We start from the raw sequence: 23,785 nt of genomic DNA on the forward strand, positions 1-23,785 counted from the left end.
TATTTATTGGAGATTGGTTCGAAATGATGAAATGTCATGTGTTGGAACGTGTCAAATGGTTGATTGGATTTGAATCATTTCCTTCCTTATTTTCACTCAAGGAGTCATGGGTGTGTCATGTGTGGACTGCATGACTGTTGTGTTGTCTGGTTGGTCCTGTGTCTGTGTGCAACAAAGTGCATGTTTGTATGTCCACTGCTTTGGAGTTGTTTCCTCTTGTCGGTTCAAATATCCGAGAGAGGAGTCCTGATTACTGAATGTCAGATCCTTCTCCTGCAATATGCCCCTAATTGGTCCAATCTCCACATTGACTGGGCTGCGTGTAAAATATGTGGGATCGTTTCAGCTTGCTCCAGAGCCCAGAGATCTTATTGGACTTAGGAAGAGGCTGGCTCTTAGGTTTTCTTAGTTACCAAGGTTAAAAATAAATAAACTGTAAACTGTCACCACAAATAAAAGATTGAATACCAAACAAAATGAAGAATAACCGAGTCTTGAGACAAAATTTGGAAATAGAAAACAAAGGATAAAAAAAGAAAAAAAGAAAGGAATCTTTTTTAAATATACAAGTACTAGTGCATTTAATTACATATAGGTTGAGTATCAAGATTGGTCCTCTACAAATCTTGCAAGCTAGAAGTTGCAATGAAGGGTTAACATGATTGTAGAAGGAGCTTTCAAACTGTAACCAATTCTTCGGGACCAGCACCCCCACCCCCATTTAAATGAGAAAACCTCTTCGGCCAATTTCCCTGGCCATTCAAATTTAACAAGAAAAAGAAAAAGAAAGAAAGAAAGGAATATTTGCTAGGCCTCCTCTAGGCTGCTGTAGATGGGGACCAGCCTCTCTCTTCCCCCACACTCATGTGCTCTGTTCTCCTTAGCCGGGACAATTGCACATTGTACGTGCAACATGACATAGTTTTGAGTATTTCACGATGTTTGCTTATTTGTTTGAAACCTGGATTTTCCTCTACAGTTGGGCCCTTTGGATCATGACAAGTGCCCGCCCACCCACTAGCCATGTTCTAGCCCTCGTCATTTTTCAACAATTTGCCACTATCAGTTCAAAACCCTAATCCCATATGATAAATTCTGAAAATGACCATTTGTTCAAGTGAAATCACTAGGGTTTGATTTTTCCTCATCTTGTTTCTTTTTCAAAAAAGTCCAAACCCAAATATCAAGGATTGCGAGGGAGAGCTTCCATATATCTGCATGGTTTTTCAAAAAATTTCAAGTTTGTGGCAGCATCACATGAATTCACATCTACCATTATCTACAACCTTATCACGAGGCAAATTAACTGTAGAGCTTCCTCCTCAATGGGTGCCTTAAATTGGATTTGAACTAACATTCCATATGCACTAAAGCCTAAAACAAGAACCCACTTGGGTATTTTGAGGCCTTGACGGGAAGGTGTGACCATGCCATGTGATAGATGATATCCGTCAATGGCCTTAATCCTTTCAAGCAAAGTCCCCATCAAAAGACCCATGGAGCTCAAACATGTTGCCTCCAACATGTGGGACTGTTCCCAAGCACGTAATTAATAAAAGTTGTTCTACCAACCTAACTTTTCTTACCAAATCTAATAAATTCACCGTTAAATTTGTAAATTTATGTAAGTCTTACAAAATTTCAATAGTAGATTCACTCATTCATTATGTGAAAATGGTTGAAAGATGATCAAGAGATTGATTTTTATCATTCTCATAGAACACTTTTTCACAATTTTGTTTAAGAAGACACTTTTTTGACCAGCGAAATCGTAATAACAAACGGAATCTTACCCCTGAAGAAATGAAGAAACCTTTTTGGCATGGAAAGTGCTAATTAGGTTGTCTAAAAGCAAGTGCGGTTTGCTTTATATGTGGTGCTTCATACCCTTATGACGTTGTCAATGGGACATAATATATAATGGGTTTTTACAGGTACAAGGCATTAAGTGGAGTACCCTGTTGCCGTTGGGGTGCAAAGCTGGAGACTGGAGTTTTTTTCTTTCTCTTTTTCGTAAGCCTTAATCTTATCTTCTCTCTCTCTCTCTCTCACTCTCCATGCACACCACCACACGGTGTCATGCTTACGCATCTCGATCCAAAATTCCCTTCTCAAGCTTCACTGGTTTTGAGAATTTATTGGTCAATTTTTTACGACTATATATATATATATATAAATCTCTTTGATTTTGTACGAAAATTGCATGTGAAAATATCCTGGTACGATTTTATTTTATTTTTTGGGACGAAAAGATTTAACTTTACGTGTAAGATGATGCACCTACGTAGCCGAGCTACCCATCCCAAGTTACAGAAGGGGCATGCGTCACAACAGATGGGCTACCATGTACCTGATGCCGCACAACATGCACATGGAGTTCAACCTCACCATAACATTATCCTCCTGAAAAAGAAAACAAATTTAAAAAGTAAATAATATATTAATATAATAAATTTTATCTATTTAATTTTTAAAAAGAAAAACACAATGATGCATTGAGAGACGCATTGAGCAACACTTGCATTTTCCAAGTCAACGTAAGAGTGTCAGGGACTCAGGTGTCATGTCTTGTTAATGAAAATTAAAGGAATTAAAGACGAAACAATATTGAAAAAAAATATATATATATATATTAAAAATTGATTTATAAACATTTTTTAAAATAATAAATCTTATAAAATAATATCACATTATTTAGAAACTAATTTTTGAAAAAAAATAAAAAAATCTAAGATGTATAGCAGTACTTCTCTTGAAACAAATATAATAATTTTCCATGGTCGTTTTGTATTTCATCTGATGATGTTGTCTGTAAAACATGCAAAGAAGAACAAGAATGGAAATCTTATTTTCACTAATTAATCTTTTTTTATTTTTTATTTTTTTTGGATATGTAGATTGTGATTTTTATTTTTTGCTTCATCTAGAGCAAGGCTCTTTTGATTTTAGGGATGAATTCAAGAATCACCAAGACGCTTAATTACTTCACCGTGGAAGAATATGGTTGTTGGAATAAAGAGTTAAAGTAAGAATAAATAAAGACGAAATAAGAATATTTAAATGGAGTAAAGTAAGCTTTAAAGAGTTTGATGTGGGGGTATTGTTGGAAAGTAGCTAGCTAAACTACCAAAAAAAAAAAAAAAAAAATCTAGCTAAATTTTAGTTAAAGAATAGCTAGTTCATTATTATTATTATTATTATTATTATTATTTAGTGAATAGCTAGTTCATTAGGAATGTTCTTATAAGGGAAGAAAAAGTTGCAATGCAAGGGTAATTAGGGCTATCATAAAAGATTTTGGATTCCTCTTTAGGATGGGTGGTGTTGTGATCATTTGGAAAAGAGAAATGATAAATACTATACTCTCATCTCACCTTATTTTATTTGGCTGATGCGGCAGTACACATCAATCATTGGATTTATTTTTTAACATGAGCTAATCAATGGGTTAATGGATCATGGGCTGTGATTTGGAAAAGATAAATGCTTAAGATTATTCCTATTGAGCTGATGTGACAGTGCCCATCAACTTTAAATATTTTATTATTATTATTAAGAAACAATTCATGGGTTGACAAAAACTGCTACATCAATCCAGTAGGATAGAAATATAATATGTAACATTGCTCTTTAGAAGAAAGGGACGTAAAAGATAGAGGGAGACAAGTTTCAAAAAGATAGCTTATGCCTCTTTGACTCGAAAATCAATTTCTCCCTTGCAATGGCAAATTTCCTATTGGGTCGGAAATCATTTTCGACTAATCAGCATCTTTTGCCAATTAACACCAAATTGACATCATAAAATGGTAACAAGATTTAATTTACGCCAAAACAAATACAGGAAACCTACTCTATTAGTATTAACAAATTAGGTTACGAAATATGGGTTGGTTATGTATGGATCACGGCATGCATGTGATGTGTGTGAGTGTGAATGTCCTAATGCTGCAAGATCATGACCCTAATCACATGTAATACATGCGATGACTGAAAGAAACACCCACATGCATGATGCATGATGCATGCATTTGGCACTCTCGTTGCTGGTTGTAATGGATGGAACTTGTGAAAATTGGGTCATGTTATTAATTGCATATGGTGTACGTATCGTGTATACATAGAGTGAGATTTTTCCTTTCATACGCGCGGCCTGCTGGCTGAGAGTGATACATTTCTACACAACCAATTACATTAATGGTCTAAGATGGAAGAAAAAGAAAAACACTCTTTAATTTGGAGATGTTACGTTGATTGCATTCAATTCAGTCTCTATCAAAATTAAAACAAATCTTTGAGTCTTTATATATGAACCTTGATTAACGTTTTGGGTCGACTTGCTCGCTGTTCAAAGCCCTTTTTCATTTACTCAATAAATTCTAACTCTTAAAATTGTCTTACTTAGCTAAGGTTGCTATCAATCACATCGATTAATTTGCTCCGATCCTGTTTATTTATAACATATATATGAATCAGTTTCTTATTTGTAGCAATATATTTCATGAAAAATTATGTTTTTAAATGCTATAGGATAACTTCTCCAGCTCATGTTTTTACTTAAGACGATATATAATAACAAAAATAACAAATAAAAACAAGAGGGACAACAAACAAATATAGGTGCCAAATGGGGTGACCGAACCATCTTGCAGTGAAAGGAGTGGTTCAGCCACCACATTGGCCATTTTGGCTACTTGAATGATTCAGCCACCTCCAGTCGTTATTGTCTTAGTAGCTTGCGTGTAAGTTATTCTTCTTCTCTTTTTTTTTTTCTTTTTGTTATTTATTTTTATTTTATGTGCTATCACAAAATAAATGACCCAAATAAGAATGTTGTTGCATTGTGCAATACCCAAAGCATTACATTGGATTTCAATCTATTTTCTTCGCGATCCCTCTTCAAAACTTGACAAATTCTCTAGACCCTTTGGAGAAATAATTAGATAAATCAATAAAGCAACTACATAAGCTCGAGTTTGTGATACATTTATCTAATTAGTATAGAAGCTAATCAAAAATAGTCAAGGTCTTCATTGATGCCTTAGTGTGACTGGGTGAAGTTATAACTTAATCAGATTTAAAGAAGCGTCTGCGGTTCTCACTGTTTTATGCCCCTCTTGTGTGGCTCTCAACGGCCATGGAATGGAGCCAAATTTTGGTATGGGTAAGGGCCAATGGCCAATTTAGTGGGGTGTTTTTTTTTTCCCCCCGCATGCCTCCCCCCTTGGGGAAGCATGGCCTACATTGGCCACCTCCTAGATCTGTTACTGCCAACGGATAGATGTTATCGCCTAAGTAGAATAGTCACAGTTAGTTTCTTTCCCTAGTCTTTTCAATTAAAAAAAAAAAAAAAAAAATCCAAGGCCCAGCAGAAAGGTGAATCAAAAATAGATTTTTTTTTTAAAAAAAAAAAAAAAGGAAAAAGGAAAAAGGAAAAAACCCAAGGCCTAAGTGCGATATGTGTGTCATTGATGATTCCAAACTTTAGCTGAACCAATTTAAAATTTAAAAAGACTAATCCAAGACAAACTTTTAAGTAACTTTTTACAGTGGATTCGAATTTAAAATCAAAGAATCCATGATTATAGGGGACAATGAAAGAAAAGAATCAATGAGAAATCTCTCAGGAACATCAGTGTCGGCAAACAAATTTTACTTCTTACTAATTACTTACTTACTTACTTACTTACCTCCAAATCAGAAAGATTACACACAATCATCCATCAACCATCATCAGCCATATCAACGGTCCTCATTTAACAATCATCTTAATCCTCAACAACTCTTTATTAATGACTCATTATGGTTGGTGGACCTTGGAACTGGAAGCCTCTCACCCCTTTACCAGAATTTTGAACCCAAACCCTAAAAGTCGTTAAAAGCTCTTCACCAAATCAAGTAGATAGTTGGAAGTGCTTTTTAGAGCATTACTTTTACTTGTATTATTCAATTTTAGTGTTAAGAAAAAGCAACCCAAGAGGGGTAGTTATTAAGTTAGATGACAGCAAAAGCTGTTAAGACACAGCAAATCTATTCCAAAGATACAGCTTCACCCCCTTTACTAGGCAGTCCTCCTTCGATCACGGGCTTCCATTTTCCATTATTATTATTATTCCAACTTTCCCACTTTGTGTTTGGATGGCGGGAGAATTGGGTTTCACGCATGGGAAATGATGCTTGCCTTGGTCAAGATTTTTCCAGGCTTTCTTTTTTGAGGGCGCCAGCTTTTTGCTCTGCTATTGATACAGAAGAAGAGTTTCCAGTTTGTGAAGCGACAGCGGGCAATTAGGGTTTCCTCTTTTGTTATTCTTGAAAAAATAAAGCTTGATTTGATTTTAGGGTTTTAAAAGTCATAACAAGATATGATTAGGCACTTTGAACAACGTACCACATCACATGCGAGCGGCTAGTGGTTGGGTTGGACTTGGACCACAAATAAACTATAGTCGACGCAAATATCGTTATTAATTCCAATCTTATTATTATTCACACCAAATTTTGTCATTTCTAACGTCCTTTCCTTTCTTTTTCTAATTTTTTCGTTACCCACTTTTACTTATTTTATTATATTCTAACGGTATGAGAGAATTACGTGTTGTTTGGTGTTAGAATATATAAAATTTAATAGGAATTTAAATGAAAATTTCAAAAGTTAAAAACCTATACTCAAAGTAACTTAGCAGACAAAAAAAAAAGTGCAAATTAATTAGTGGGACCAATTAATTACACGTGATATGGGCATGGGCACAAGAGAAGAAGAACATCTCCATTGGGTTATAGAAAAGTAATACACGAGTATAATCATTATTAATGTGATTAGTACACAAATCATATAGTCATTAATCATTATCAATGTGTCAAAACTTGTCACTGTTTGCCAATCAGAATTTTCCACCAACCCAGAAAGTGTATAGGGACTAGCATTTTCCAGACCCCGGGAATCCAAGAATTAAAGAACTTTGAAAAAAACAGAAAAAAGAGGAGTGTGTTATAGATATATATATATATATCTTGGGTGATTAGTCAAGAATGAATGTGATTTAGCAATTTGACTTTTAGCTGCAGAGAATCAAAATCCAGAAGTTGGGCAGTGTGTGAATCCTGAGCAACAGTGAAAGGAGTGAGGAAACGGAAAAGGATGATAAAAAGCTTATACGGCCCACCCATGTCTTGACTCATGGACCCATGGTGCTCAGAGAAAAAGTTTCCCAACATTGACGGTTCAGATCACATCTTCATAAAGGAGGAAAAAGGAACAGTCAAAATAAGAAGTTGGAATATTCAAACGACAAGTTGGTTATTGGCCGTTAAAGTGTTATTTACCGAACCCTTTTCAAATTCTGGACCACTTGTTTTAAGGCAAATCGGATGCAAAAATAAAATTCTATAAATTTTTTTCAAATTAAATTTCAAAAATCGAAAAAGAAAAAAGAAAATCACTCTCATCGAGGAAATAGCAGTCCAATTTCCTCGTCCTGTACCCAGAGTCTGATTTTCTTTCAGATTTTCTTGTCTTGTGGGTTGTGTGCGTTCTACTCAAAGAATCTCATCGTCATCGATCAGAAGCCAAATGGGGTTTGTGTAAAGAGAGAAAAGCCAAACGGAGTGCATGTGCAGCTGCTCTCCACCGCCGTTGAAGGACTGCAAATCGCTTTCGACTGCCCAACGCCACATGCATCCATCCTATTTTAAATCTCATCGTAATTTTTCTTCTTCCCCACCCCCGAAAAAGACCATTTCCAAAACTTATTAAAATCTTTGCAGGAATAAGACAAACACAGCCTTAAATTTCTGTCTCTACTGTTCTTCCTAGCTAGTCGGTCTTATTACATATAATTGTAGAGCCAGCCCTCTAGGCTCGGCTCTACGGCTCTGTTTTTGTTTTGGAAAAAGGCTATAATAATGTTCAAGTTGCCTGTATATGTTTATTAATCTATTAATTGAATTGGCAATTGGTCAGGTCAGTAAACAAAATTCAGATACGATTCAATATGGTTGAGAACATAAAACATTCTGACACATTTTTTGGTCCATACCCCCTACTTGCTTCCTCAATCAAATTTATTAGAATCGCGGCCACTATTACTACTGTTTTTTTTTGCTCGATCTCTTTCTTCTTCTTTTGGATTTGCTTTATGATTTTCTCTCCAATGAATTCAAGATGCATATCTACCACTCAAATTCGTCTAATAAATACAAAAACCATCCCATTTCCTCTCGAATTAGTTCCTTCGACGTTGCTTCTCATTAGTACCCATTTGTGTGGTGTCAATGCGCGCAAGATCTACAATTCTTTCAAGTTGAATATTCGCATTAAAGTTTATATATATATATATATATATATTGAAATACATTAAAATTCTTCTAGTTGTTAGCCAAGAAGAAAGAGTTAGTATTAGTTTGTTCTTAGTATTTGGCTCTTAATCAGGAAGATTGGAACACTAATGCCGAGAATCACGGTTGTATAATCTTGTCAATCAATTTTAGAATCCAGGGTTATCGTTTTGCATGCAGATCTCTTATCTTCTTCATTAATATGATTTCCATCATTTAAATTATCACTAAATAACCCATGCAGGGGGAAGATGCCAAATCCAGCTAACATCATCGTACAAAAGTAAACCACACGGAGAGCCACACATGGCCTTCGTCTTTATATTGGTTGGGTCTTCGTTAATATTATTAACTCAAATGAGATTATATAATTAGCCCAAACAAAAGGGTTTTTAAAAAGGTCGTATCAAAATGTCGTCACCCACGTGCTGGGCTCTACGATTCAGCTTCACAGAGGTCACCTGCAGGCTGCAGTGACTCAACGTGTTGGCTGCTATTTGGACCGTCCGTGATAAGGACGGGACCCACCCGTGAGAGAAGTGAGGAAGCCAAGTTGAGTTTGGAAAGCCACCGAAATTAAGGTTTTTTTTTTTTTTTTTTTAATGACGTCATAATTCAGTTTGTATTTTTGGACCCTCTAGAAGAAAACATACATAGTGAGGTTTTTTTAAGTCTTTTAACCCAAAGCTCTTCGTGAAATCAACGGCACTCCTTACGCCAAAAATAGGTTTTTTTTTTTTTTTTTGGGATATTGTTGCTGAATTTTCTTTGCGATTTTGTTTGGTAGCTGAGAAAAGACGAGAAAAAGGAAAGAGAGGAAAATAGAATTTGACGATTGAGATTTTGATGAGTCAGGAAATGCGGCAAAAATAGATAGATTAATCTTATATTTTGTTGGATGTTTTTTTCCTACGTTGGTGTTCATAAACTGACTTGTCTTTGCTTTTGAATTTTCTCAAACTCTCTTGAGTCAGACGTACGTTGTTGTTTTGATCCATGGATATCATATCTTGTTTGTTTCTTAATATAATATAGAATATCTATGATATGGTGGTTTGCGTCTAGACTCTAGAGTGTTTGCATTAGCAAACAAGCTAGTCATTTTCTTTCGAGATTTTGCTTAGCTCTTGTAAAATTAATTATAATACTCAATTTTTTTAATGATTTAAATTTGAAACCAAATTCTTCTTTCCAATTCTCCTATCCTTTACTTCTCCCTCTCTCTTGCCCCATTGGCGCCAGACAACGTGAACGAAGGACATGGAAATTCTTTTCATACAGTCAAAGGAAAAATTAAATACGGTTACCAGAAAAGATTTGGGCATTCATTTCACCCACCGCCTACCCCGAAAGTCCCACTAGACGGCTATAGCAGTCTCATTACTCATTAGTGTGAATGTAAAAACGTGCCTCCCCTCCCAATTAGTTTATATATAAATAAAATTACCTTAAAATTAATTATTTCTTTTTTGATATTGAGAAATGTTATTTTTTTTTTTCATAAACTTAGTTTAACAATAAATACATAATAATGAAAAGGCGTAGAGGTAAATGTGAATAGGATTTAAAAAGAAGAAGAAAGAAAGCAAGTAAAATAAAAAATAAAAAAGAGTGACAAGGAAAAAGGAAAAAGCAGAGGGAACCAGAAAAGAAAGAAAAAGGGCAATTGCGGCAAATGGGCGATGCTTGCATGTGCGTATGGAAGTTTACTAGACATGAGAGCAAAACAAAGTATACCCCACAAGGATTGTGGGGGGATTTCCCGCTGTGAAAGCAACAAATCCACGCGCCATCGACCCACAAAACAACCTTTCAAACCCAAAAGAGACTTTAATTTCATTGTTATACTCAGCGGTTTTTTGGTCCCAAAAGCCTGAAAGCGTTAGTTATTTGTGGCTGTGAGCCTGTGCCTAAAAGCTAAAGGGTCCCTAGCCCTTACCCTGTTACCCTTTCCCAAAGTTCTATATATTGGCCCCTACCCCCTCCCATTTTTCTCACTCAACTGCCTCGCATTTCCTCTCTCACACTCTTACTTTTGAAGATTCAGTCTCCATGTAAACATTCTTACTGTCTCTCACATTTCGTTTCTACCTAAACCAACTTCAGAAAAAAATGTTAACAGTTTTTGGGGAATTTGTGAAAGTCCTAAATGTCTCTCCCTTGTTTGTTTGTTTGCAGGAAAATGGCTCTCGCAGGGTTTTTCTTGGTCGGTTTTCTTGCAATGGTCTCATCCGTTCATGGGTATGGTGGCGGATGGGTTAACGCTCATGCCACCTTCTACGGTGGGGGTGACGCTTCCGGGACAATGGGTATGTATTTCGTACGAATCGAGTGCATTTCCTCTCTTCTTTCTTTATGAGATTCTCAATCAAACACATGAAGCGCCCCATTCTGACTGATGTTTTTTGTTGATGAAATTTGTGCAGGCGGAGCTTGTGGGTATGGGAACCTGTATAGCCAAGGGTATGGGACGAACACTGCAGCTCTGAGCACTGCTCTGTTCAACAATGGTTTGAGCTGCGGGTCTTGCTACGAGATCAAGTGCGTGGGTGACCCCAAATGGTGCCTGCCAGGCTCCATTCTCATCACAGCCACCAATTTCTGCCCACCAAACAATGCTCTCCCTAACAATGCAGGGGGTTGGTGCAACCCTCCTCAGCACCACTTTGATCTTTCTCAGCCTGTCTTCCAGCACATTGCCCAATACAGAGCTGGAATCGTGCCTGTCGCTTACAGAAGGTATATAATATATCTGTATGCTTGCTGTTTTTCAGCATTATTTTTTCTTCATCGTTATCGGAGCCGGAGGGATGGTAAATATTTAACACAATTTGTTTTGGTGGGTGGGTTTTGTAGGGTAGCATGCAGGAGAAGGGGAGGCATAAGGTTCACCATCAACGGCCATTCCTACTTCAACCTAGTCCTCGTCACAAACGTGGGTGGTGCTGGTGACGTACATAGCGTTGCCATCAAAGGTGCCAGAACAGGGTGGCAGGCAATGTCAAGGAACTGGGGCCAAAACTGGCAGAGCAACACCTATCTCAACGGCCAGAGCCTGTCATTCAAGGTCACCACAAGCGACGGCCGTAGCCTGGTCTCCAACAATGTCGCCCCATCAGGGTGGTCCTTCGGTCAGACCTACAGCGGTGCTCAATTCCGCTAGACACAGGAGATCCCAACCCATCCACGTGGTGGGGGCCTCCCCTCTATATTTTTAGACGTAGTTTGGTAGCTTAGGGTTATATTTTTAATCTATAATATAATATAATATACTAAGTACTTACGACTCTCCTCTTGGTATGCTAGGGATTATTAGATTTAGTGTACTACATCTACGGGGTCCGTCCAAAATGTGAAGGGCTTATTTTAAAATGGCCCTTCATCATTTTAACCATATTGTATTGTATTTTTCCTTCTGTTGTGAGGCAGAAGTTGGCCGAGGTGGACTGTCACCACCCGCCACTACTATTTCAATACTTCTTTTTTGGAATTTTTAGGATCATTTTTCCTTTTTATTATCTCAATTAATGTAATCAGCTTTTGCTGATGACTATATTTTATATATGGTCCTTGCTTGTAATGTTTGAACTTTGATGGGGTTTTGGAGATTATCAACTCTAAATTTCCAATTTCCCACTAGTAATGAGAAGAGTGTTTTATTTTACTTATTGCCCATTATCCTTTTATTTTATTTAATATTATTATTAGAATTATATTGAAATGCTTTTGGTCTGCCATGAGTGGTCCATGCTTTCCCCAAAAAAAAACAAGCAGTGGTCCAGGGCTCCATGTGCTCTTACAGTTTAAGTTTCTAGAAATATGCAACGACGACGTAATTCGAGAAAAGTCATTTTGGGCCTTGGCACAACATATATATTAACTCTTATTTTATTATTATTTATAATGAGTTAATTAATATATGTATAGCAGCATGCAATTAATTAAGTAGAGAACTAACAGCTCCCTGTTTTGGAAGACCTATAAAAAGTACCGAAGCAATTAAGTATGCTTTCAATGTTGTTAGTTGAGATTTGAATTTCCAGACTTACCTACCCCCAAAGTCGTTGGATGAAGATTTCCTAGAATTGTTATAATTCAGACCAATAATCATTTGGTCCTTTTCTAATTTAAAAAATTTCAATTAATTTCTTTTAAACAAATAAAAAAATATGTCAATTAAATTCCTCCACTTAAATCGATCCTTTTAAAATATCATTAATTGTAATTTAATCATAGAGGCGGCTGTGCACAATACGCAGGCCCAGCAACCTCCAAACCCTAAACCCAACCGAGGGCTGCTGCCTGCATTTCCGAACCAATCAACAGAAAGAAAAGAAAAAAAAAAAAAAAAAAGAAAAAACTTGATGGTTGAGAGTTGAGAGATGGCCAGAAAGCAAGGACGAGCAAAATAAATGGCACAAGAATAATTGATTTTGGCCATACAGAGATAAATGGGTGGTTTGTTTGTTGAGGTACACGTTAGGTTTGATTATAAATATTTTATTAAGTATAAATTGTGTCTAATTTCATTCTTCTATAGTTGATAAGTTATTTGAGTTGAAGTGATTTTACTTGGTCGTCAAAATTGTCGTGTTTGATGTTTTTAGGGCTTTACTTTTTATATTCTGTCACTTTGCAAAATTTTCAATAAGATTATTAAACAAAATTATTGACATAAAAAAAAAAAAATCCATGTAATTACTTCAAACTTAGAAAGTCCAAAAGTAAAAACGGTGTGCATTGGGATGCCTCTTCATTTCAAGTGAAATGGAAAGAAATAATTTTACCGTCCAAATTTTGTTTTGTTGAATCTAATAGTATACATAGTATCTCGTCATTTAAATGGTAATATATATACCATTAGATCTCTAAAATCAAATATGTAGGATCCTCTCCATTTCCCTGCAAAGGAAAAATAGTTATGCAATTTAAGCTATAAGAAAATGCTAGGTGTTCTTCTGGTGTCCTCCTAACTGTGATGTGATTTTTAAAATCATCGTTGAATTTAAGATTATCATTATTGACTTTTAATCTATTGGTAATTTTAAAAGCCTAATTACAATTGTAAGGATACCAGGAGAACACTAGAAGAACACCTAGCATTTTCGTAAGCTATAATCCTACTAAGAAAAGTAAAACATGAATTTTTTTGGGTGAGTTGCTTTATAGAAAAAATTTCCAGATGTACGTGGGTAGGTTGATAGATAATTAAGGCTGTGATTAACATCCTAAAGTTGTAAGGAGAATTAGATAATCTTTTAAACTTAGAAGTGATGGCTTATTTATTCGAAGAAACAGGAAGCTAGTCCCCATCATCTGATTCATACATACATATGCATGCTGGCATCCAAGAGAGAAATAGTAATATAGTCATATCAGATGATTCATACAGCTATTGCAATCTATATATGCTGGCATCCAAGACATTAATAGTAATATGGTCCTATCATATGATCCATATTAACAATTGCATCTCTATGCTGGCATCCAATATATATCATAAACTGATCATGATAGACATAGACTTGTTTCTTTTTCTTGGCCTTTCCTTTTCGTACTTTTGCTTGGAAAGTTTGTCAAGTCATTGTTTTGATCAACCGAATCAGAATAAACGAGTCACACTCTAGAAATCAACCCAAAGATGACATCAATTCAAATTATTTAATTCAAATCATTTTTTAACTGATCAGAAACTAATAATTTTTCGATGTATTATGTACTCACAACTTTCACCATGGGCGCTACTACCAGTACTACCGGCAGCTTTTCCGCTTTCTCCTTCCATCAGAAAGATCTTCTCTGGAGTTGCGAAAAATCCTAATGAAATTGGGTAATTGAAAGAAATTGAAAGTCTAATACCCATAATTGAGAGTTTTTTTAAACATTGGGAAAGTATGTGTGAAAACGAGTGAAAGTTCAAGAAAAATTTTTGTAAAGTAAAGTTTCCCTATAATTTTAGTACATCAATTGCAGTAGCAATGACAGGCAAGAGTTATCTTTCCGGACAGGAATAGGGAACTAATAATGTGCCATATTTATGAGAAGACAGTGCATTATGAAATTGAAGACGAAATTATCAGCAGATATGTGATTTTGGGTAACTGTAATTGCTATACATAATTTAATTTACAGTTCAAGTTGCTAAGAGGGAGCAAAGGAAGGCAAATTCTGGCTGCCATTAGTATCCTTGGCACCCAAAAGATGTGGGAGAAGCACAAACAACTCAGCAGACCTGTTAATATATAATTTGTATATAGAAGATTTAATATCATAATGCGGTGCCTCATTCAAGGGAGTCAGCACCATTCCTTCTGGCCGGTGACTAATGTCAGCGCAGTCATATGCTTAGTGCTATACATCACTTGCTGGTTGCCTCCTATATTTGCACGGCAAAGCTAACCATGGGAAAAAAAACCTTAATGGATGAGTAGCTTGTTAAAGCATATGATCCAAGTTCAAGAACTCCATCTGTGAATGAATGGAAAGATGGCTCATGCATCTCAGTTTGGTTGCTGCAACAGACAATGATAATATTTGTAAGAATCCAGAAGTATTTCCACTAACCAAGGCACAAGCAACCTCCCTACTCAAAAGAAAACAATTTTTTTCTTGAAAAGAAAAAAAGAATAGAAAGGAACAAGGTTACTTCATTTCTTTCTTCACATATGCAACTTTGTGTGTCTATATTATATTACAGAAGTATATGCGATATTTCTTCCTTGTCAGGAAAAAAAAATTGTGCTATATTTCTTCCTAGGAGTTTCAAAGGTCAATAAGTCATTGTAGAAGGAAGACAGCATTATGTGGAGACTGGTTTGGTTTTCATGAGACTTCACACCCTTGATTGATTTTCCTATCTTAAGAAGCTTTAACGTGATTTCAAAAACAAAAAAAAAAAAGCTTTAACGCAAATATTAGTTTGATGCTTACCTGGGCATACAAATGTTCATCAAACATGGTAACTGGACAAGGCCCAGATGTGGAAGCCCAACTATGCTGAGTAGTCTCATACCCTGGTCTAGGAGTTTCAAAGCTTCCATTGACATGATAATCCACAGGGTTTTCTTGTGGGTTCATCTGTGCTGATGATTGGAATTTAGTATCATTCAACAAGTTGAGATTGTACGGCACATAAGGATATTGCCCACCCAGTTGTAGCCTCAGAGGGGCAATTCTGGTTAACTCATTCAGAACACCATTTTCTTGCCCAGAATTAGGAATCTCTGAACTTTTACCTGTGCCAAAGTAACCAGAATAACTCCCAAGGGAGGAGGTTGCAGGGCACTCCACATCCCTAGAAGGAAAGGCAGATTAATCCAATGAGTTGACTATCAGATTAAGGCATCATTTGAACTCTTCCATGAAAAATCATCATACCCTCTGTCTAAATTTGTACCATATCATTTGCTAAGTCAGATTTATCTCTTGTTTGTAGAATGCTTCTTGTTAGAGAACATTTCTTCCAATAATAAGACACGACTTCATCATGCTTTTTTTATTTATTAATTTCTACTTTTCTTTTTAACACTGCTTATGAAAAGGCATAACCATTCTATACACAGATCTGGACAGCGTAATGTGAAAAATGCTTCTCAGGAGAACACTCACCCATGGGAAAGCAAGTTTGGGTCCTCGGATAAAAGCATATGGTGGTTGTCATTATTAGGAATCCACGATAAAGGTTGGAGCTGTTGCTCAGCACTCATCCTGAAGGGTATATGCATCCCATTTTGGAACTGCAAGATATGGCTATTTAGATTACAGATTATATGATCATTCCAAGGAAACACATCATCAGCAAAATATCCTTACACCAGTTAAGTCATTCTTTACCTGATTATTGCATTCTAATGACATAAGTTGCTGCTTTTGTAGATTCTCCTGCTAAAAAGAAAAAGTAGAAGGCATTAATGACTATAGAACTGTCGACAACAAAAATGAGATGAAGTGAGGTGTCTAATTTTGGAGACTCTAAAGAAAAGGATATCAAGGTCATATGTGTTTTCCTATCTTTGACTGGCTCTTCTTCCCTGACTCCTTAATGAAGTCATGCACACACTCTAGCCTCTAGGTGTTGGCACTGTATTGTTTCTCATCCTTTTACAGCACTTTTCCAAAGAATAAAAATTTTATTGAGTGCCAAATCATTCATATACCTCCTTTGGATCCTTTTTGTGTTCAAATTAGATATTAACCAAACAAGACATTCTTCTCATAGGCAACTGTGCTTGATAATATCATAGATGTAGATCATCTAATCATTTATTCTCTCATAAATAGCTCGCAAACCAATTCTAAATAAATCAAATTTCAATCACTTTTTCTTTTATTGAACCAACACAATCCACAGTTATCAGTCAAGTTCATAAGTTTGGAGCAAAATCATACCCACTGTCAACCAAGGTATTTGAGGACAATGGTCTTAAAATTGGACAAATAAAGACGAACTTATTAAAATCACACCTACCACAGAAATTAAAGGCATACCTTATGTGTTTGAATTTGGTTGAGTGATTCCCTAAGTGAATCTTCCATTTGCCCCAAATCTTCTACAGTATTGATCTTATCAGGATTTATCCAATAGCTGCAGAACTCAAAATAATATAAAACGAATTAGGATGGTGACCAATCATAATATGGGATTATATTAAAGAAACCAAACAACCTAACTCCACAACCAAATATTTCCAGGCATTCACCTGAGTCTTTTATGTATTTCAGAAAGTCGGTTCTCTAATGCTCTTGCTTGATTAGTCAGATCCTGCCCAAAGCAATTTAGGAATACATGTCAGCAGCAAGAGCCGTAAATGATAATAGATAACATTATATTAATCAGTTCCAATACATACCTCGATAGTTTGAGAACTGAAACAAGAAGAAAAGGGAAAAAAGCAATTAGTTCAATTTCATACTTCTGAAAAACATAGTAAATCAAGTAAGTTTCTACTTGGAACAAATTTATGTCAACTTCAAATACCTTGTGCCGAGAAATTCTTGTATGTTTACGTCATGGTCCAACTTCTTAAAAGTTTTCTTGAGTGCCTAAACTCTCAAAGAGAAAACAAAAAATTATGTAACAGACAATGGTGATGAATGCATACATGAAAGAGACATAAAGAGGAAATAAATATTTCTTTTATGGAGGATGGGTCTTAAGACAGGACTTACTTCAAGGCTTTCCAACTTCCTGTTCCAATTCAGTGAAAATGGTTCAATAACATTGTCATAACCAAGTAGATGATGTAAAATAATGTGATTTTTTTTTTTTTTTTTCTAGTTGGAAAAATTGAATTTACCTTTTTGCTCTTTCCTGTGGAGTTAGTTGCGCGAATTTTGCGATAACCTCTTCGATGCTACTAAACTCACCAAAAGTAGGAAAGGAGAAAGGAGACAAGAAAAGGCAAGCCTTTAATTAATAAACAATAATAATACAATAACAATGGTAATCATGATACTAATTGTAATATTAAGTTTTTTTTATCATGCTGTAGACCTATAATCCCCTTTGATTAAACTTTCCTTCATTAAAAGTTAGAATATTGAAACAAAACAACAACAGCAACAAGAAGAATAGCAAAAAATACAGTGATAACAACAATACTAATACTATGTTTATGGTTGCATGAAAGTCATCCACACTGGTCCATAAGTATCCTATATATTACTTACATTATCAACAATGTTTTGTAGATGATTTTATTTAACTAAGAAAAAGGGCTGTACGGTCATGATGGTTATAGTGTGTGTAATCTTTTCAGCAGATATAATATGGTTGCAAGACCATGTCGCATCCTATACTTGCCATAACTAATTCTGGTAAAGTTAGCAGGCCATATTGGCAAAAAAGCTTCCAAATTCCAATTCCGTGTATATCTTTAAGAATCATTGGCACATACCAATTGTAAGTTTATTTCTTGAAAGTTCTAAGTACCAACAGTTGATGATTGGGTGCTAAGATCACATGAGATCAGATTATTTCTAATTAATTCTTGCCCCAATTCAAATCTCCCCTTCTCCCTCTCCTTAGGGCCAACTACTTATCAAAAAAAAAAAAAAAAATCTTGCCCCAATTCTCTGCCATTCTCCCACTCATTTGGTTTAAAAACAGTTCTAGTAAAAATTTTGGATGGTCCAAGTAACTCCAAACAAAATTATAGTGAGAAAGTCTCCAGTGCTTCATGTCTGCTTGATTTGTATACCGGTCTCTGCTTGATCAATCAATTATGCATAGTCTGCCTACTATTCTTTTTAAGTAATAATTGATATCTCCAGGAGAAATTACACCTACACATTTCACACCTCATATAAACGAAGTATACATGAAAGATCTCATCGATAACCCTAAACAAGAAGGAGCTGCTCTCGATGTGAAGACTAGCGGCAAAAGAAAGAAAAGGAATTGGAAGCCCTAGGGTAGAACACCCCCATATAAGCTTTAAAAAAGAAAGCAGCAAACTTTCGGCAATAAAATTTTTCTAAGGTATAGTTACAGTACACAAGGAGTATAAAGGAGAAATTAAGATGAGCAGCAAAAGAAAGAAGAGGAATTGGATTCCCCAAAACAAAGCTCACCATAAGCGTTTGAAGGAAAAAAAAAAACAACACAAAAAGACTCATTATCATTATCTTACTTTTGTTTTAGCCTTTCCTCGATGCTGGTCCTAGCTTGCAAACCTACATGGCAAAGTGCAAAAGGATCTCTAGTCCCTTTTATATGTTGCCTTCTTGTTTTAAGCACTGCTTACTTCATTTCTTGAACTATCTTCTAATTACTTTGCCTACATAATTATTATTTAATCTGTAGCTCAAGCATTTTTCCTCATTTCTCATTATAATTGTTGCATATGTTAAGATCTAGTTCCTTCATAATTTCAAGCTTGTCTACTATTATAATAATTTTATAAACTCATGTTTGAACCTCTTTCATATATTTTAGATATTCAGGTAGTATTTGATGTTTTCTTAGATATATCCCTTTCTTCGTCTAGTCAGTCACTCCCTGCAACTCCAAGCCAAAATGTGCATGTTTTTTCCACCACAACGGCCCACATGCACAAAACAAACAATGTCGACTACTAACGCATAAGATATAGCAAATTCAGGGATCAACTAGAAGAATGAGTCAATGATGCTTCATACCTTCTGATTTCTTAACACCGCATGTTTTAAATAACCGTGACTTACCTTCTAATGATTTTGGATAATTTAATGGGCAAAAATTACACTTAAGGATTAATGTTTTGTGCTATCCCTATTTACCCCTAAAATGAAGAACTGAGAAAACCCAATTTGATGCATTATCTCCCTTCCTAAGTCTAGGCCATCATTGTCCTTAGAGTTCATCAAACATTGATTCCGTATTATGTGAATAAGTAGGAGTACAAACGAGAATACCTGCGCATTCCCCTGCATAATGAAGGCTTGCCGGTTGGTGAGAACATGAGAAGAACAATGTCTATGTCGCATAGTATGGACAACTCATTAGCCTTTTTCATGATGCCGTTCTTCCTTTTAGCATAGGTCGCTTGACGACCATTAGTGTTCTCCAACCTCTTTATCTTGAGCTTTACCCTTCCCATCCTCTACAATGTTAACCACAAAACTTAGTCCAGAATACCTATGAGAGTACAAAATCTTCCAAACCCTACATAAAAATTATCATGTTGCTCCTAGTAAATTCTCATGCACCAATTTCAAATTAATCCTCCACACTTGAACAATTCCAGCATGCACTTCAAAATGACATAAGCATCGCAGGACGTCAATATGCAGCAATTACATGTCACCTCAAGTTTGCAAAAGGAAACAAAACTGAAGGACTTGAAAATCCTTAAAATTCTAAAACCTAAGGAACCAAAACCCACTCTTCTGCGGTTTAGGGAATTGTCAAATTGAAATAATTGAAAATTGAATGACCCAAGATAAAACCACCAAAATTGACAAAACCCATTTAAGCATTATAGCCAGAATCACAAGCAAACAAACCTACTTTATCATTCAGACACCTCAGAAACTTTCGGAAACATGGTCAGCAAAAACAAAACACATTGAGAGTAGGAGAAACGAAAAGGTTTACCCAGAAAACAAAGCAATCGCAATATCCAAACGTCTAAAATTTGGTCGGAGAGCCAGATGATTCAGACAAGAGGAGATTCAAATGCAACGAGAAGGAGAGGAGGATCAGAGAGGTGTGAGCTTACATATAGATTATATTACACGACCGGGTGACCGGAAAAATCGGTCATCGATGTAAGCGGGAGAATCGGGAGCGTCAGAAATCTCCAAACCAACCAAACAAACTCACTTAATTTGTGCCCTTCGCGCCCTCGAGGCTCATTCGATGGTTGAACATCGTGGAAATGTCGCTGAAAATTCGGTTTGGTTTGGGCAGTTGGGTTTTTAGATGTCCTTCTTCACCCATGTAATATGTAATTTAGAATGAATAAAACCAAGGTTATGATTGTCTTTGGAAGGAAATGGAAGACGGTAAATAGTTTTGAAGATTCTGAAAACCAGCGGGTGGAATGGGAAAGATTTGGATCACAACAACCCAACTTGAACAAATCCTCACCCCCTTTGCTAACCGTTAAGATTTATCTTTTTCAGAAACCTTGCTGACAGACGTCCTAAATCTAATCACCTACTCCCAACATCTTCTCACTTGTATGAATTTCCTGATTTTGGACTTACTTTCCAATTTCCATAATTGGAATTCTTATACATTCTTATCATCCGACATCTTGCGTACATGTTGTCACAATCACAAACAATATATTCAGACATCCAAATAATTGGGATTACTTTTTGCAAACTCCTTCTTATTGTTTATTTGGCATTTCGATCATAACCTCGTTCATACACCTAATAAGACCCACCACAACAAGAACCTCTAATTTTACATATTTACCAAGCCAAAGCTCTAAAAAGCTCTTTAATTATTTTTTCACAAATTTTGTGTTGAGTTCGTGCTGAGTTCACGAGTTGTGTCAAAAAAAGCTAGCCATAAATGTTATTTGTCGAATTCAAATCATATTGAAGCATGAATATAAAATTTTATAAGTCAACCATAACTTAATTCATTTAGTTAAACGGGTCAAACTCATCAACTTTAAGTCAGTAATTTTTTTCTAGATAGATTCATGTCACATTTGTGAGTCGTATAAAAAATTGTTAGTATAAAGTTATAAGAGTAATGCTAAAAATTATATTTTTATTTTATAACTTTCTCATAGTATTAATGTGTCAGTCTGGACTAACATTTAAATTTATTGCTATTAAAACATTTAAGATTAAAAATTAATGGGAATTGTGGGATAAAAATACATTACTAAAGTTGTAACTTGTAACCCATTGACCAGTTAACCATATTTCGGATAACAAACAACAATAAAAGCAGCTAGAATCCCTCTCTTCTTTCGGGCCTCAAAAGAAAAATGATCATCCGATTCCATCTCCCAAGTCAAACTCCCCGTCTCATCCCTCACTCCTCAAAACCCTCCAAAACCCCACGCTGCTCCCTCACTCCCCTCCCCAAACCTTCTCTTCCCAACTCCGACGCAGGCCTCCTCTTCCGCGAGAAAATCATATACCTCGAGAACCTCAACGTCAACTCCCACAAGGCCCTCCGGTTGAACCCAGACTTCCGCGCCGCCCCACTCGCCTCCCTCATCTCCGTCGAGCGCTGCCTCTCCTCCTTCGGCATCGGCCGCTCGTCCCTCGGCCGCATCCTCGACATGCACCCGCAGCTCCTCACCTCCGACCCCCATTCCGACCTCTACCCAATCTTCGATTTCCTCCTCAACGAGGTCCCCGTCCCCTTCCCTGACCTCCCCAAGTCCATTATCCGATGCCCCAGACTCTTGGTCTGCAGCGTCACTGATCAGCTGAGACCCACCTTGTCTTTCTTGAGAAACTTGGGCTTCGTCGGACCCCATTCCCTCAACTGCCAAACCACATTGTTGTTGGTTTCCAGCGCCGAAGGTACCCTTTTGCCCAAGATTCAGTATTTGCAAAGTTTGGGGCTTTCGTATGAGCAAGTGGTCAACATGGTGATAAGGTCACCTGGATTGTTGACGTTTAGTGTAAGGAATAACTTTTCGCCCAAGGTAAAGTATTTCTTGGAGGAAATGAAGGGGGACATAGCGGAATTGAAGAGGTTTCCGCAGTATTTTTCGTTTAGTTTGGAGGGGAAGATTAAGCCCAGGCATAGGCTTTTGGTCGAGTACGGCTTGACGCTTCCTTTATCCGAGATGTTGAAGGTTAGCGATGGAGAGTTCAATGCGCGGTTGATCGAGATGCGGTTACGGTCGATGGATGGCAGGTAGTTTTAGTCTGTAAAAGTTGAGTGGTGCTTTATATTTTTTGTTAATTAATTGACAGTGAGAATGTGATTATTGTAGCGAGATTAGTGATGTATGTTATGTATGTTTCTGTGGACAAGCTTACAGTTTCTACAAGAAAAGAAAGATTTTTGAGTTTCTATGTATGTAACTATGCGTTAGCTTTGGTAATGGTAGCTTTGCGTCTTATGTTTGCAGTAGCCAGTAAGCCAGTGGCAGTAACTATTTAGACATATATGGATGGTAAAATGCAAAATTTTTACCTGGAATGTTTGAACTTGTTTTACCTTGAAAGATTGTTGATTATTGAAATGCACAAAATCCACTAACATTTTCTCCTATTATGGAGTTTCTAGTCATTCCCACAACTAATTTGGTACTGAATTCCCTTCAGGTGTGTTTGCACCATTGAGTTTCTTGTCTCCTTGTGTTTGCTCCAATTCTGAGCATGTGGCAAAAAATTTAAAACATGTTTTTGCTTCTCAAATGCCGAAACTCTTCTCAAATACCAATTATCCAAACGGATTTTTAAATCTGATAACACCGCTAACACATTTTTCAAAACAAACTACAAAACTATTTTCAAAATACCAAATACTTTTAAAAGAATAACTAACCACGCTCATTTTTTCAGGTCTGGATGTTGCTTGTTATATATATATATATATATAGTGGCGGCTGGCGTGGTGGCAGCCAAAACCATCTGGCAGCCCCATAGTGGCAGCCAGATCACCACCTCAGTGGCTGCCACTAGGCAGCCACCACTCATGAACCCCCTCCAGCAACCCATTTCTGTTTTTTTGAAAACAATTTATCAGCTCTTTGTTTTTTTAGAAACACTTCTCAAAACATAATGAATTTTTAGCTTTTTTGGTCCTACTCTGACCTCTCTTTTATTTTTTGGTCGTGGATGTCATATGTACTTTGATATTGATGGATGGCTTTTATAGTTATACTGAGCTGGAAATTTGATGCTAATATCATTTCCTAAAGGCACGCCCCTGTGAGATAATTCTGGAGTTGTATTGCGTATTGTGCGGGTGAATGATACTCATGACTTCCCTTTACATGAGTGTTGCTTATCTTCCTAGACTTCTTGGAACTTGATTGTTCAG

The 23,785-nt window shown here is 36.4% G+C and overlaps 3 protein-coding genes across 5 annotated transcripts; 2 read left to right on the forward strand and 1 right to left on the reverse strand.

The window, feature by feature from the left end:
• Positions 1 to 10,280: 10,280 nt before the first annotated feature.
• Positions 10,281 to 11,995, forward strand: LOC132178504 (expansin-A1). The gene is made up of 4 exons (XM_059590932.1): positions 10,281 to 10,385; positions 10,510 to 10,640; positions 10,758 to 11,070; positions 11,188 to 11,995. Coding segments are annotated over exons 1-4 (753 nt in total). The 5' UTR covers positions 10,281 to 10,383; the 3' UTR covers positions 11,495 to 11,995.
• Positions 11,996 to 14,384: 2,389 nt separating this feature from the next.
• On the reverse strand, positions 14,385 to 21,089 carry LOC132177790 (agamous-like MADS-box protein AGL30). Of its 3 annotated transcripts, none has more exons than XM_059590248.1 (12): positions 20,532 to 21,089; positions 19,726 to 19,913; positions 17,628 to 17,687; positions 17,500 to 17,518; positions 17,309 to 17,373; positions 17,181 to 17,196; positions 17,031 to 17,092; positions 16,819 to 16,915; positions 16,165 to 16,212; positions 15,940 to 16,067; positions 15,262 to 15,625; positions 14,385 to 14,843 (listed from the first exon to the last, which is right to left on the reverse strand). In XM_059590248.1, exons 2-12 carry the CDS (start codon positions 19,908 to 19,910, stop codon positions 14,832 to 14,834), a joined length of 1,056 nt encoding a protein of 351 aa, XP_059446231.1. In that variant the 5' UTR covers positions 19,911 to 19,913; positions 20,532 to 21,089; the 3' UTR covers positions 14,385 to 14,831. The 3 variants fall into 3 exon arrangements, with proteins under 3 accessions (XP_059446231.1, XP_059446229.1, XP_059446230.1); XM_059590246.1 differs by having other exon boundaries at positions 16,165 to 16,215; XM_059590247.1 differs by lacking the exon at positions 20,532 to 21,089 and adding an exon at positions 20,408 to 20,517 and having other exon boundaries at positions 16,165 to 16,215.
• Positions 21,090 to 21,731: 642 nt separating this feature from the next.
• On the forward strand, positions 21,732 to 22,810 carry LOC132179057 (transcription termination factor MTEF1, chloroplastic). Its single transcript, XM_059591682.1, has one exon. The coding sequence runs from the start codon at positions 21,765 to 21,767 to the stop codon at positions 22,653 to 22,655; it is 891 nt and encodes a 296-aa protein (XP_059447665.1). The 5' UTR covers positions 21,732 to 21,764; the 3' UTR covers positions 22,656 to 22,810.
• Positions 22,811 to 23,785: the final 975 nt, after the last annotated feature.

Source organism: Corylus avellana, chromosome ca4 (assembly GCF_901000735.1).
Source record: "Corylus avellana chromosome ca4, CavTom2PMs-1.0".
Taxonomy (NCBI): Eukaryota; Viridiplantae; Streptophyta; class Magnoliopsida; order Fagales; family Betulaceae; genus Corylus; species Corylus avellana.